We start from the raw sequence: 14408 nt of genomic DNA, 5'->3' as shown, positions 1-14408 counted from the left end.
TTGAAGAAGGAGAAACAAAATGTTCTGTTCTCGACATTAACGCATGAGAGTGAAATGCTTTCATGTATTTATTGATAAGCTTAAAATAAATCCTCTCCCTAATGGAGATGCACAAAAGCTTGGCTGACGGAATCCAGCCTCTAATGGTTTATTCCTTTGATTTAGCAAATGCCCATGTCAAGGCAAAAATAGAGCCAATGAAGTCACACATAATTCCCAATCTCTCTTCTGTTACTCTAGCCTTTTTCACTTTGTACTCTGCACTGCAGCAGACTCAATTGCGATTGAACATCTGTTGAGTATCTCATACTTGCAAGACCCCGTGATCAACTTTCACGTACATTCTATGGGTCAATTTATAATAATCAACCATGAAGTGGAATCATTCTCTTCTGTCTTCTGTATCTGTTTCAACTCGATTCTCAGGAAGTTTTAAGGCTTTCCATCACCTTCCACTCCCATTGCCACCAGTGTCTATTCCAGCCTTTGCTGCTTCTGCAGTCTGTCTGTACCTTCCCCCCGCCCCCCATACTTAGGGGTATACTCTTGCCACACACAGAGTTTCACGAAGATCTGTCTTTTTTGCCTCATGCCAAACTCACCTTTTAGAAGATGCTCCTAATTATGGACTCTGATTTACCAAAGCAAGATTCAATTTAAGTTCTCTTTGGCCATTTTTGTAATAGTTAAGTTTTACGCATACTCAAATTTTTTAGAAAGTAGGTTCACTTCTGGCTTGCCCTGCTTTACCAAACACTTTGTTTTGTAAATAACTTAGGTTAGTTTCATGGTTCACTAAAATGTATGTGAAATTTGTTTGGGGGTTCAGCTGATTGATACAGTTCATTTTTGCTTTTTGGTTTCCTCCGTTTGGTCTGGTCCCAGGAGAGGCAAAATACTGCCATCTGCCATCTGCTCCAATACTCCTCCCCACTCTCCCCAGCTAGCGACAGTGAAAAATCTAAGGCCTTTTGTTCTCCTAGCAATTTTAAGTTATGCTTTTGGTCTCCTTATCCAGATAATGAATAATATGCACTGCAATATTTTAAATGTTGAGTACCAGCTAGAGGAGACAATATTTACTGATCCAGCTGATGAATGTGTTTGGGGAAAAAACATTAGGGAAAATGCTTCTCAATATACTGATTTGGGGCATGGTTAGTTGTAATTAGAAATTCTAGGTGTAGAACTCAGTCAGACTGGGCCATTCTGGTGCTACAGGTCAGAAGTTATAATGTCAGCATGAACATAAACACATTAACAACACAAAGCCTGACCTGTCCTGGCAGTTGGGTGAGACAGGTGATGGGCTTGGCTTCATTGGGGTTCCTAGTTGCCATGCACCCAATACAGCGAGCTCCAGGAGCAGTTGAATTTACTGCAGTGGAGATCTCAGGGATGCTCTGACTTGGGACCACTAGTGCCCCCTCTGGTAGTTTTGGTTATTGTTGGGATTGGGCTGTGAGCCATCAATTTATTGTCATCGACCTGGTGTAACACTCCATATGCCAGAGGTAAGTAACCTTGGTATGGCCTCTAACAGTGACGTAGTTTGGAATATCTTAGACAAAAATGTGAGGCCCATAGCGTTTGTGTTGCAGTCTTCTTATCTCCCATATGTTTCCCTTTCTTCCTTCCTGGTATCTTGCAACATTTTTCCAGTGCACTATTTTTCTTTATACTCAACTATTAGTTTATGCCAACTGATAAGGAAAATTAACTGATACCAGCGTAACTAGTTATTCCTTCCCGGGGTGAAAAACCTTCAAGACCCAAACAAATGAAGCTATGGAGGTATAATAAAGGCAGAGGAGCTGATACACCCAGATGCGGTGGCTAGCCAACTCTGTTAGCCACCCTCCCTTCTCCTGCCAGCCAATTCTATCACCAGGAATTCCATCTCTGGAAGTGAGCTCCCCAAGTTGACTTCAACAGACTTCACATGGCTATGACTTTGCAGGTGACATAAACTGTGAGTGACTTGCATATCGCATGTCCTCTAGATATCTGCTAAGAAACAGGAAAGTGAGTAAATTCTTAGCTATACTGCCTCCGAAAGAATGCTGACCAGGCACATGGACCACTTGAGTTAGAAGGGCTCTTAATCTAAATACCTTATTTTGTTAGGCTCTCAGAGAATTCCTTAACTTTCCTCAAGTCACAAGGCCACCAGAACCAGGACTACAAACTGGGGCTCCCAATTCCTGTGCAGAAGATTTTTACAATCTATGATACTGCTTATCCTTAGGAGTTCATGCCTTATACTTTCATTTTAAGGATTTATCATCTTAAGTCAGTAATTAGAAATTCTGACAAAGATATTTGCCTCTATATCTCCCATTGTTATTCATGGTAATAAGATACGGGTACACCCTGAGTGTTCCATACATTGCTTAAATTGTGTCCATATGATGGAACATTTATGCACCATGAAAAAACATGGAAACTGCCCATGATGTGTAGTATGAATATTATTCAAATTATCTTGTTTAATTATATAAGCTCTTAAAAATATATATGCATAAAAATAGTTAAATATCCTAAAATATCAATATCAGTTATCTTTGAATTACAGTATTATGGGTGATTATTTCTTATAATTTTTGGTATAAGTCAAGTTTCCTACACTGTGTAAATATTAAAGTAGAATAATATTTTAAATTAGAAAGGATTTCTTATGAATTTGTGTCAGTTTAGAGATCAGGTATGCAGCAACCGAATTCTCTCTTCTACCTAAGCCTTGCTACTAGTCCCAGCCAGGAATCAGCGTATATAACCCAACTCTGCTCCCACAAATGCTTCTCCAAGGGTAGTATTTTACATGTAAATAATCCTTAAGTCATGGTTTCTCCACTGCTTTTTGCCAAATCCTCCTAAGATTTAGGTTTCCCACAAAACTGGAAATTGAATAGATGTGTAACAGATCCTCCTGTTATTTATGCCCTTGTACTAATCCGAAGAGGCTGTATTAACAAGTTCTAACAGTGGAAAAAGGTTTCTACTAATGAAGGGTGTTCTGATTGTGACCTTTGAAGGAAAGGGCTATACCTTATAATTTTTTATTCTTTACAGTACCTCATAGAGTAGGAACTCAGAAAATACGCAATAAAATGATTGAAATCATAATTGTAACTCCTTCATGAGTTTCCGAGATCCAAAGCATATTACAAATGGTTCAAGGCAACGTAGGTGATTATCTGAAAAGCATTTGCTTTGAAATTTTTCCTATGTTGTTTAGCTTCAGCCAGCTGCTTCAAACTTGGTTCTTACAGACTTCAAATTCTGGTGAGTTCTTCAGCCATACATCAAAAATATCTTTTTTACTGGAGAAATTAGGGTTAATTTTCCTATTAAATTCCAACAGTTTTTGCAGAAATTGACAAGCTGATCCTAAAATTTATATGGAAATGCAAGCGACCGAGAATAGCTAAAACAATTTTGAAAAGAAAGAACAAAGATGGAGGACTCACAGTTCCCAATTTCAAAAGTTATTACACAGGGGCAGTAATCAAGACAATTTGGTATTGGTATATGGCTAGGCATATAGATCAATGGAATAGAAATGAGAATCCAGAAATAAACCCTTACATTATGATCAAGTAATTTTTGACAAGGATGCCAAGATAATTCAATGGGGAAAGAATAATCTTTTCAAGCAACAATGCTGGAAAAACTGGATAGCCACGTGCGAAAGAATAAAGTTGGACACCTCCCTTATACCATACATAAAAATTAACTCAAAATGGATCACAGACCTAAATGTAAGAGCAAAAACTATTAAGACTCTTAGAAGAAAACTTAGGAGTAAATCTCTATGACCTTGGAATAAGCAATGGTTTATTAGATATAACACCAAAAGCAAAAATGACAAAAGAAAAAATAGATACATCAAAATTAAAAAGACTTGTGCTTCAAAGGACACATCAAGAATATCAAACGACTACAGAATTGGAGAAAATATTTGAAAACCATATATCTGATAAATCATATATCAGGTATATCATATATGTGATTTGTATCCAGAAAAAGTACTAACACACTCAATGACAAGAAGAAAAATAACTCAATTAAAAAATGGGCAAAAGACTTGCATAGGCATTGCTCCAAGAAAACATATAAATGGCAAGCAAGCACATGAAAAAATGCTCAACATCATTTGTCACTAGGGAAGTGCAAATCAAAATCACAAGGATAATGGACTTTACATAACTAGGATGGACAACAAGTGTTGATGAGGATGTGAAGAAATTAGAGCCCTCATACATTGCTTGTGGAAATGCAGAATGGTACAGCCACCGCAGAAAAGCTTGGCGGTTCCTCAAAAAATTAAAAAGAGTTACCATATGACCCAGCACTTCTATTCCTAGGCATATACTTAAGAGAAACGAAAACAAATGTCCCCACAAAAAGTTGTGCATAAATTTTAAGAATATCATCATTCATAATAGCCAAAGACAGGAAACAACACAAATGTCCATCAACTGATGAATGGATAAACGAAATGTACAATGGAATATTATTTAGAAATAAAATGAAGTACTGATATATGATACAACATGGATGAATCTTGAAAATATTAAGCTAAATGAAAGAAGCCAGAGACAAAAGGGCACATACTGTACGATTCTACTTATATGAAATGTCCAGAAAGAAATTATATTAGTGGGGCTGGTACTGGATGAAGGGAAGCGGGAAGTGATTGCTAATGGGCACAGGGTGTCTTCTTGAGGTGATGAAAATATTCTAAACTTGGTGGTGATGGTTGCTTAAGACCATTGAATTGTACACTTTATTATTATTTTGTTTGTTTGTTTGTTTGTTTTTTGCGGTACACGGGCCTGTCACTGTTGTGGCCTCTCCCATTGCGGAGCACAGGCTCCGGACGCGCAGGCTCAGCGGCCATGGCTCACGGGCCCAGCCGCTCCGCGGCACGTGGGATCTTCCCGGACCGGGGCACGAACCCGTGTCCCCTGCATCGGCAGGTGGACTCTCAACCACTGCGCCACCAGGGAAGCCCAAATTGTACACTTTAAATGGGTGAATCTGATGGCATGTGAATTATATCTCAATAAACACGTTTAAAAGGTTTTATGTGGTGCATGTGAAGGAATGAGTTTCGATCTTAGACATTTACTTATGTTTATGTCTAAACATTTTATACACACACACACACACGAGCCCTGTCTACACAGCCCTTTCTATGCTGTCAATTTGTTTCACCTTTGAGCTTGTCTAGTTTAGATGCATTTCATGTATAATCTTAAATGCAGGGCCTGAAAAAACATAGCCACAGGCTGAGTAATTAATTTGAGTATTTCCAATTTCCCTATTTCCTGCTGTTACTACAGTCTTATCACTTTTTAGATTTATTTTAAATAAAATGACTGTTGGGGGCAGTGTTAATGGAGTGAATTGTGTTGCCCCCAAATTCATATGTTGAAGACCTAACCCTCCAGTACCTCAGAATGTGACTATATTTGGAGATAAGGCCTTTAAAGAGGGAGTAAGTGTAAATGAGGCCTTAAGGTGGGACTTAATCCAATCTGACTGGTGTCCTTATGAAAAAAGGAGATTAGGACATACAGAGACACCAGGGCACATGTGCACAGAGGGATGACCCTGTGAAGAGGCAAGACAGTGGCCATTTTTAAAGCGTAGGAGAGAGTCCTGAGAAGAAATCAAACCTGTTGTTTAAGCCACTCAGTCTGTGGTATTTTCTTATGGCAGCCCTAGCAAACTAATATAGGCAGACTCACTGCAAACAAGTTATGGGGCTGTCAGGCTAACTTCTACAAAGACCCACAGCATGAATCCAAATGACCTATGTACTCAACTTTTAGAGTATCCATTGGAACGGCTCTACCTCTGCATTTTTTCATCAGGAGAGAGAATTAAGGTATTCATAACTAAATTAGAAATGTCTTTGAGAATGGACTTCATATATTCTAATGAATTACTAATTCCTTTAGATAATCACCCAATTCTGTATATGCTCGAATAAGTTTGCTTTTTGATAACTGAGAGTACTGCTTATACTTATAAGCAGTACTTATATAAACACAATCTTATATAAGCAAGGGGGAATCAATACCTGCTTGCATGGTAAATCAGAGAACTGGGTTTTGACTTAACCCAACATCATATGTATATACATACATACATGTATATATATATGTATCAGTAAATGGCTTGGCATTGAGAAGTAGGAAAATCAGATAAGACTACCCTTTAATCATGCTAAGAGTCTGGATGGAATCATCATTCTTGTCTGTTTCTTCTACTGGACTCCCTCAAGGTCTTGACACAGACTAAGCGCTTGATGTTTGCTGAATAAGTGCAACCCCAGTGCAGCAACAGGACAGACTGTAAAACTGCTTTGGGATAATGCTAAGCATTTGAAAGCAAGGCAGGAAGTTGTCTACAAAAGAATGTCACTGCTTACTTACTAAGTTAGTAAGTAAGGAAACCACTATTGGGATTTGTACATCATCAAATCCCAATAGATTTTTAAGTTTTAAAAAATTCTAATTTTTTAAAATTTTTAATTAATTTTTGGCTGCGTTGGGTCTTCATTGCTGTGCGCGGGCTTTCTCTAGTTGTGGCGAGCGGGGGCTACTCTTCACTGTGGTGCACGGGCTTCTCTTTGTGGTGGCTTCTCTTGTTGCGGAGCACAGGCTCTAGGTGCGCAGGCTTCAGTGGTTGTGGCACGCGGGCTCAGTAGTTGTGGCTTGTGGGCTCTAGAGCGCAGGCTCAGTAGTTGTGGCGCATGGGCTTAGTTGCTCCGCGGCATGTGGGATCTTCCCGGACCAGGGCTCGAACCCGTGTACCCTGCATTGGCAGGTGGATTCTTAGCCACTCTGCCACCAGGGAAGTCCCCAATAGATTTTATTAGAGGAACAGATAATGTAAATGAATCTAATATTTAAAAAGGTGATGTGAGTGGAGAAAAAAGGCGCTGATCTTAGTAACTTCGAAAAAGTGTTGTTACCAGAAATTATGATATAAAAGACAAAGGACTGTATGTAAAAACTGTATTCTAGTTGGTAAAGGTATTTCTCATGGGGGTATGGGTTAGCAATTCTGAAACTGCTGAATATGTTATGTTGTGATTGAACAAATAAGTAAATGGGAAGTAAATGGTGGAAACCAGGTGTCTCACTGTTGGAGGTTATCCATAAGCAAGAGGAGGAAACTAGAATAATCCATGTGTTAATGGATTACTCAGAGACATCAGCAAGGATTCACGTCTAATTTAATATAGAGATGGTTACATAGAAATTTTTATAGATGTGTGGAGATTAGTATACATGCATATATTTCTTTGCTCGGTCAGCTGAGAGGGCCTAAGAGAAACAATGCCCCAGTAGCAATGAGCACACCTGTCACCCAAATCTTAGTTTCTAATACCAGTCTCCAATAAAAGGAACTGGGATAAATGGTTGATTATAGGGCTGGAGCAGGAAATACACAAAATGAACCTGGAGCATGTTGGGAGTGACAGAAAGTAAGGAAGTGCTCAAAAAAAAAAAAAAAAACAGTCAAAGGGACACAGAAGCCAACTTGAAAGAACTCTCAACGGCTAAGGCTGGAACAAGTTGAACAACAAAATAATGTAGTATTGCGCTGTAACTCAAAGTATAAAATAAATACCCGTAAGTCCATGCTGATATAAACAAATGGTTGAATAAATAAGGGAGAAGAGACCTACCTCCTGTACTGAGCAATTCCAAATTAAGTTATACAGATACTTGCTCCTCAAGGAGGTGGGCCTTAACTCTTCCCTACCCCTTGAGTTCGGGTTGTGCTTAGTGATTCACTTCCAAAGAGAAGATTTATGGAAAGTGAGAAAAAAGTAACTTTATAATAGAGAAACCTGACAAACATTCCTCAGCCAGGTGATGTCATGTTGGTAGTATGTATCCTTTTTTTAAAAATACATCTTTATTGGAATATAATTGCTTTACAATGGTGTGTTAGTTTCTGCTGTACAACAAAGTGAATCAGCTATATGTATACATATATCCCCATCTCTCTTCCCTCTTGCGTCTCCCTCCCTCCCACCCTCCCTATCCCACCCCTCTAGGTGGTCACAAAGCACCGAGCTGATCTCCCTGTGCTATGCGGCTGCTTCCCACTAGCTAGCTATTTTACATTGGGTAGTGTATATATGTCAATGCCACTCTCTCACTACGTCCCAGCTTACCCTTCACCCTCCCCATGTCCTCAAGTCCGTTCTCAATGTTTGCATCTTTATTCCTGCCCTACCACTGGGTTCATCAGTACCATTTTTCTGGATTCCATATGTATACGTTAGCATACGGTATTCGTTTTTCTCTTTCTGACTTACTTCACTCTGTATGACAGACTCTAGGTCCATCCACATCACTACAAATAACTCAGTCTTGTTCCTTTTTATGGCTGAGTAATATTCCACTGTATATATATGCCACATCTTCTTTGCCCATTCGTCTGTCGAAGGCCATTTAGGTTGTTTCCATGTCCTGGCTATTGTAAATAGTGCTGCAGTGAACATTGTGGTACATGTATCTTTTTGAATTCTGGTTTTCTCCGGCTATATGCCCAGTAGTGGGATTGCTGGATCATATAATAGTTCAATTTTTAGTTTTTTAAGGAATCTCCATACCGTTCTCCATAGTGTATATCCTTGATGTGATGTAATGAAAAGAGTAATTCACCTCTGTCGTCTTCCTCCCCAAAGTTCATAGCCTGTTGAATCATGAGAAAAATACCAGACAAACCCAAACTGAGGGACATTCAACAAAATACTTAACCAGTACTCCTCAAAACTGCTGAGGTCATGGAAAGCATGAGAAAACGTCGTGGCTAAGAAGAGCTAAGGAGACCTGACGACCATGTGTAATGTTACATTCTAGACAGGAATCCGGAACAGAAAAAGGATTTTAGGTAAAAACTAGTGAAATCTGAATAAAGTGTGGAGTTTAGTTAACAGTAATGTACAAATGTTGGTTCCTTAATGTGAAAAATGTGCCATTGTAATGTAAGATGTTAACAATAGGAGAAATTGGTGCAGGGGATATGTGAACTCTTTGCAAACTTTTCTGAAAAATCTAAAACTATTCTAAGATAAAAAGTTTATTTAAATTAAGAAAGCACAATATGCCTAAATGCAATAAGGTATTCTGGACTGGATCTTGGAGGTGAAAAAGGACACTAGTGGAAAACTGGTGCAATGTGAATAAAGTCTGGAGTTTACTTAATAGTATTGTACCAATGTGGGTTTTAGTTTTGATCACTGTGCCATGGTAACGTAAGATATTAACATTAAGGGAAACTGGGTGAGGAGTATGTGGGAACTCCGTATTTTCTTTGCAACTTTTCTGTAAATCTAAAGTTATTCCAAAATAAAAATTTAAAAATGTAATGCAGGGTAGCTGGACGTACAGGCAAACTCCATCTGCCTGGACCACCGTAGATTACCTACGTGATGACATTTGATTTGCTGGGGACTCTGCAGTGGATCTCTCCCCTCATTTCCATACCACCCTTCACGCTGGCCCTGCTGTATCAACCTGAATTTACTTCATGTGCATGGGTCTACACCAGCCAAGTGGTTGTGGCTAACAGGGGGAACCTGGCTTCCCCAAGACTAGATGACTCAAATCTAGAGAACGAAAGAAAAATGGACCAAGCTTCAGAACTGAAGGGAATAGGAGAGCAGTTGCGGGGAAGGGGGGTCTGTTAAACAGGAGTTAGCTCAAAACAGAAGACAGGTAAGAATTTAGAGGAAATGGACAATGATTTTAGTCTGGGAGGAGGGAGCCAGAGACCAGCGAAGATGTTGGCATGGTGGGTACTCCATTTTTTCCACCTTACCTATGGCTTACTCATAAGGTCTTTTACCCATATTATCCTTGCTATTTGTAATATTAGATGAACTAAGATGGGCCTGAGAATCAAGTGGCTGCCATGAGTTACTAGGAAGGGTAGAACAGACAGGGGATAGGATGAGAAGGGGCATTTCTAGGGCCACAGCCACAAGATAGTTCCAAGTCTCTTACTTGTTTCTGTGGCCATCTTCTCCATCATCAGACTGTGAGCTCCTCTGGCACATGGCTGCTGCCTTATTCTTTTCTACTCCCAGCAGTGGTCTGTACATAGTAGGTGTTCAATAAACATCTGCTTAATGAAGAAGGCAGGAAGCTAGAAACCAGTGAAACTGGGAATGATTTTCTTTTGAAAACTTTATCTTGAATCCCCATAATAATTAAATAACTTAAAAACATTCTGATAATTTGATTTTTTCGTATCAGTGAGGAGAGCTGGCTCTCAAAATTATACAACTGAAACTAGAATTTTGGGGATGGATATATTAATGTTAAACATATATTTCAAAGAATAAAAAGCAACTACCCAGCTGTATAATTTGAAGACCAGAGAAAATGGCATGCTAAATCTGTTGAGTCATTCATATTTTAACTCCAATTAAGGTAAACAAGATGGAGGCAGGGGAAGGCTCGATATGACTCTTCGAAGAGTTTTTAATGAAATGTGGTTTTAAATTTGTTCAGGCAGCCACACCGAGTCTGTGATGAAATTTTCACCAAAGGAAAAAGGGAAAATAAGGTAATATGGTTACTTTTTTCAAAAGCTAGGTTTATTCACTTTAGACTGTTTGTTGCTCTAAGATAAGATTGTGCTTGACTTTTCTTAGTGACTTTTTTAGTATTAAAATGTTCTCTCTTTTATGATGAGGTGATAGTAGATGGTGGCAGTTTTTAAAAGTGTTGAGTTGGCAGAAAAAGGCTGGTGTCCTATGTCAATCCCTAAAATACTATTTGTCCATGAAATCTCAATATCTAGAAAGCACTTCCACATCTTTTTTTTTTTTTGGTCTAGGAGGGTACTCAGGGATTCGGGAGAGGCAGTGAGAAATGTGTGTTTGTTGAGTACACCTACTGGCTAGGTACCAAGCTTTATACATACACGATTTCTCAGTAAATCTTTATAATTTCCATTAGATATTCTTGTACTACAGATAAGGACATGGAAATTAATACAGAATAACTTGCTGAAGGAAGGTGCTAACAGAGGAAACCAAATCTAAGTTTATCTAATTCTAGAATCTGTGCTCCTTCCTATAATACCACACAACTTATTACAGTGAGTTTCTAATATTCATTTTAGGGAAAAATATTGTTCAATTTTTCTTTGTATACATCTTCATGCTACCTTTTCAAACTCACTTTCTGACTTGTAACTTCGCAGTGTATTTATATAGTGATAGCCAACAATTTATAAAACGAAATTTAGAAGTGTCAGTATTGTTCTCTTAAGCTTGCATCCCAACTATTTTTTGCCTTTTTGTTCAAGAAACCACATAAAACCTATCAGGAAATATTCATATTGGCAACACCCTGATTATCTGCAGTTGAAACATCTAGCACCGCAGCAGACTACAAGGCCTCAGGCAGAAGTCAGTGAAAGCCAAGAGGGTTGAAGACACTGAATTCTTTGACACACTAGACCAATCACACTGCCATCCAGACCCTGAGACTACGAAAGTGACTGGTTAAAAAACCAATGGCATAACAACTCGGTCTGTCAGGTAGAGTACAGAAAAGTGAGCAGAGGTGGGGAGAGAAGTGTGAGGGAGGTGAGAGGAGGGGAAGGAGAAAGCAAAGCACTGGCAAGAGGAAGAAAGCAGCATAGGGGTAAAACCAAGGCAAATAATATGCAATGAACTAGAAAATCCATGACACCTCAAGACCATGCTGATGGGCTTCCCTGGTGGCTCAGTGGTTAAGAATCCGCCTGCCAATGCAGGGGACACGGGTTCGAGCCCTGGTCCGGGAAGATCCCACATGCCGCAGAGCAACTAAGCCCGTGCGCCACAACTACTGAGCCTGTGCTCTAGAGCCCGCGAGCAACAACTACTGAAGCCCGTGCACCTAGAGCCCACGCTCTGCAACAAGAGACGCTCTGCAACAAGAGAAGCCACCGCAATGAGAAGCCCACACACCGCAGCAAAGAGTAGCCCCCGCTCACCGCAACTAGAGAAAGCCCATGTGCAGTAACGAAGACCCAACGCAGCCAAAAATAAATAAATAAAATAAAATTTTTTTTAAAAGACCATGCTGATTGATAAGGATGTGATCACGGCTCTCCAGCTTCTCACCTATATACTGAAAACAAATGCAGTAAAGAACATATAAGCATACAGATGAACTGTTAGCAGCGTTCATTTTAGAACTAGAATTAAAAACTTTTTTTCTTAAAGGTATGTAGCTAATGCATTATAATTTAGGGGTCCAAAATTTGATCTCTGCTTGCTAAAAATCAAATTATAAAACAAGATTTTGGTTTTTTTACATTTCTCAATTTACCGAAGTCATCTAAAAATAAAGTCATATGTTTAACAAGTTTTGGCCACCAACTTTTAATAATACATATTTAATTTTCAGAAACATATGCTAACCATCAACAACATTATCAGGGTTCATCACCCCAGATGTTATTTCATTGGTACATTATATCAATATTTACAAAGGCTTTCAAATTCAACAACACAAAACAGCTTAATTTTTAAAACTACAATGCTTTAAAAAATGTAAACTGTCCATTTTTACATTATTGTAAAAAAAGAAGACTCACTCCTTAATGTGGCTTAATTTTTTTAAGTGAGCAAAGCCTGGTGCTCATGGATAAAGAATGAAAAGAATTCTTTACATAGGAAACATTGTGCTCCAGTGTGGCAAAAAAAAAAAAAAAAATATATATATATATATATATATATATATATATATATATATAGACACACACACACATACACACATACAAAAAAAGAATCTTAAGTCCACAATTTAGACCACACACAAAAAAAGTCCCCAAATTGAGAAATTTATAAAAACCATTTACACATGGTTGTTGACCTATTGAAAACCTATATAACATTTAAAAAATATTAACTCAGTCAAAAGATACCACTTCTCTTAAAAATGAAATTTTGTGCAAAAGAAATTATTTAAGCTAGAAACAAGACACTCCCCCTCAGTAAGAGGCCAAAAGAGCCACTGAAATAATTTAACTCTGTTAGATTTAGTGCATGTAACCAAAAGGCACACACATGTGATTAATATATTAATATATTTTCATGCAGAAACCTGTGCATGTTCACAATTATATAACACAAACATAACAAAACGTAAAGCCTAATGTTTGGCAATGTTATTCTAGCTACATTCCTTTCTAGTCTATCAGTCCCGGGTTTACTAGATCATTAACGTTGCCTCTCAAAAAATATATTATATTTGAACAACTTCCAATAAAAATTAAAAAAAGGATGTTGGCCTGAAACACTATAACTCTTTTTCAGTTCTGATACATATAGAAACTTACTGATATGTTTATTTTAAATGTCATTTCAAATTAAGATACATTTTTCCTTTTGTTAATAAACACTTTGATTGCTCCAGTGAAGTCAGCAGAGAGAAGAACTTCTGTGTTATCTGTCTTCATAATACCTTAAAAGCATAAAAGAAAGTTTTTAGTTGATTTTAAAAGAATATGAAGCCTGCTGCCACAACTGTCACATGCCCATGACCCTCTACCTTTGGGGTGGAAGAACCTCTCCCAGCCTTCAGTCTCTCTTTTCTGGCTTGCTCCTGTGATCCTTTCATCCTCCTGTACCTCTCCTCTCTGAGGCTCACTTCCACTTACCTTGTCTTAGCTGCTCTTTTCCTGGTAGCTAAGGAGAGATTATGGTCCCTTGGGGCCAGGATGCCTGGATTTACTCCCAGACAGCCAAGGCCTCTAAGTTGTCTAATTCTTCATTTCGCGACAAGAGGCTAGCATGTTATTCAGCCCCAGGACTGGAATGTTGGCAGGATGGGATCAGCTGGGCAAGTCTTTTGCCAACAGGGTTCACTAATGAGGTTGACAGTAAAGTTTACTGTACAGCAGACATACTGGAACTGCCATGAAATGAAGCACACACGATCACTCTGTGAATGCTGAGAGAACCTTTTGCCTTTCCAGTCCATACTGAAGAACCATGTAGCTACTACGCTGAATGGCAAAAACGCTTACCACTTACATTTGCTGGTAAAAACATTTAATGAACAAAATTCAGTGTTAATTATTATGCATAGGCAAAAATTGTGGGCTTAAGAAGGACTGATTACTAAGGAAGAAAATAATCCAAACTTTAACTGGGAAGTTGTGTACAGGATGAGTTAGACAAAATGGTTTCACTTAGATTTGTTAAAAACATATGCTAAGCTGCTGAACATTCCTAACCACACTTTTGGTATATCTCAAAGTAGTGCTATGCAGCAGAAGCAGCAGCAAACAACTGAGGGATATCAGAAAGGCTAGAGAAGAAAATAATTCATCATATATATATATATATATATATATATATATATATA

The 14408-nt window shown here is 38.5% G+C and overlaps 1 protein-coding gene across 2 annotated transcripts in view; it reads right to left on the bottom strand.

Annotated features, from left to right (window-relative positions):
- Positions 1–12801: 12801 nt before the first annotated feature.
- The window catches only part of WDR44 (WD repeat domain 44), an 81109-nt gene continuing 79502 nt past the window's right edge, over positions 12802–14408 (bottom strand). For both annotated transcript variants that reach the window (XM_027089621.1, XM_027089622.1), the window contains one exon: positions 12802–13502. In XM_027089621.1, the coding sequence (XP_026945422.1) occupies positions 13408–13502 (95 nt within the window). In that variant the 3' untranslated portion in view covers positions 12802–13407. The remainder of the gene's footprint in view (positions 13503–14408) is intronic.

The sequence above is a fragment of the Aethalodelphis obliquidens genome, unplaced genomic scaffold (genome assembly GCF_003676395.1).
Source record: "Aethalodelphis obliquidens isolate GAN/ISIS:26980383/991018 unplaced genomic scaffold, ASM367639v1 scaffold66, whole genome shotgun sequence".
NCBI classification, from domain to species: domain Eukaryota; kingdom Metazoa; phylum Chordata; class Mammalia; order Artiodactyla; family Delphinidae; genus Aethalodelphis; species Aethalodelphis obliquidens.
This window is presented reverse-complemented; position numbering and strand designations above follow the sequence as displayed.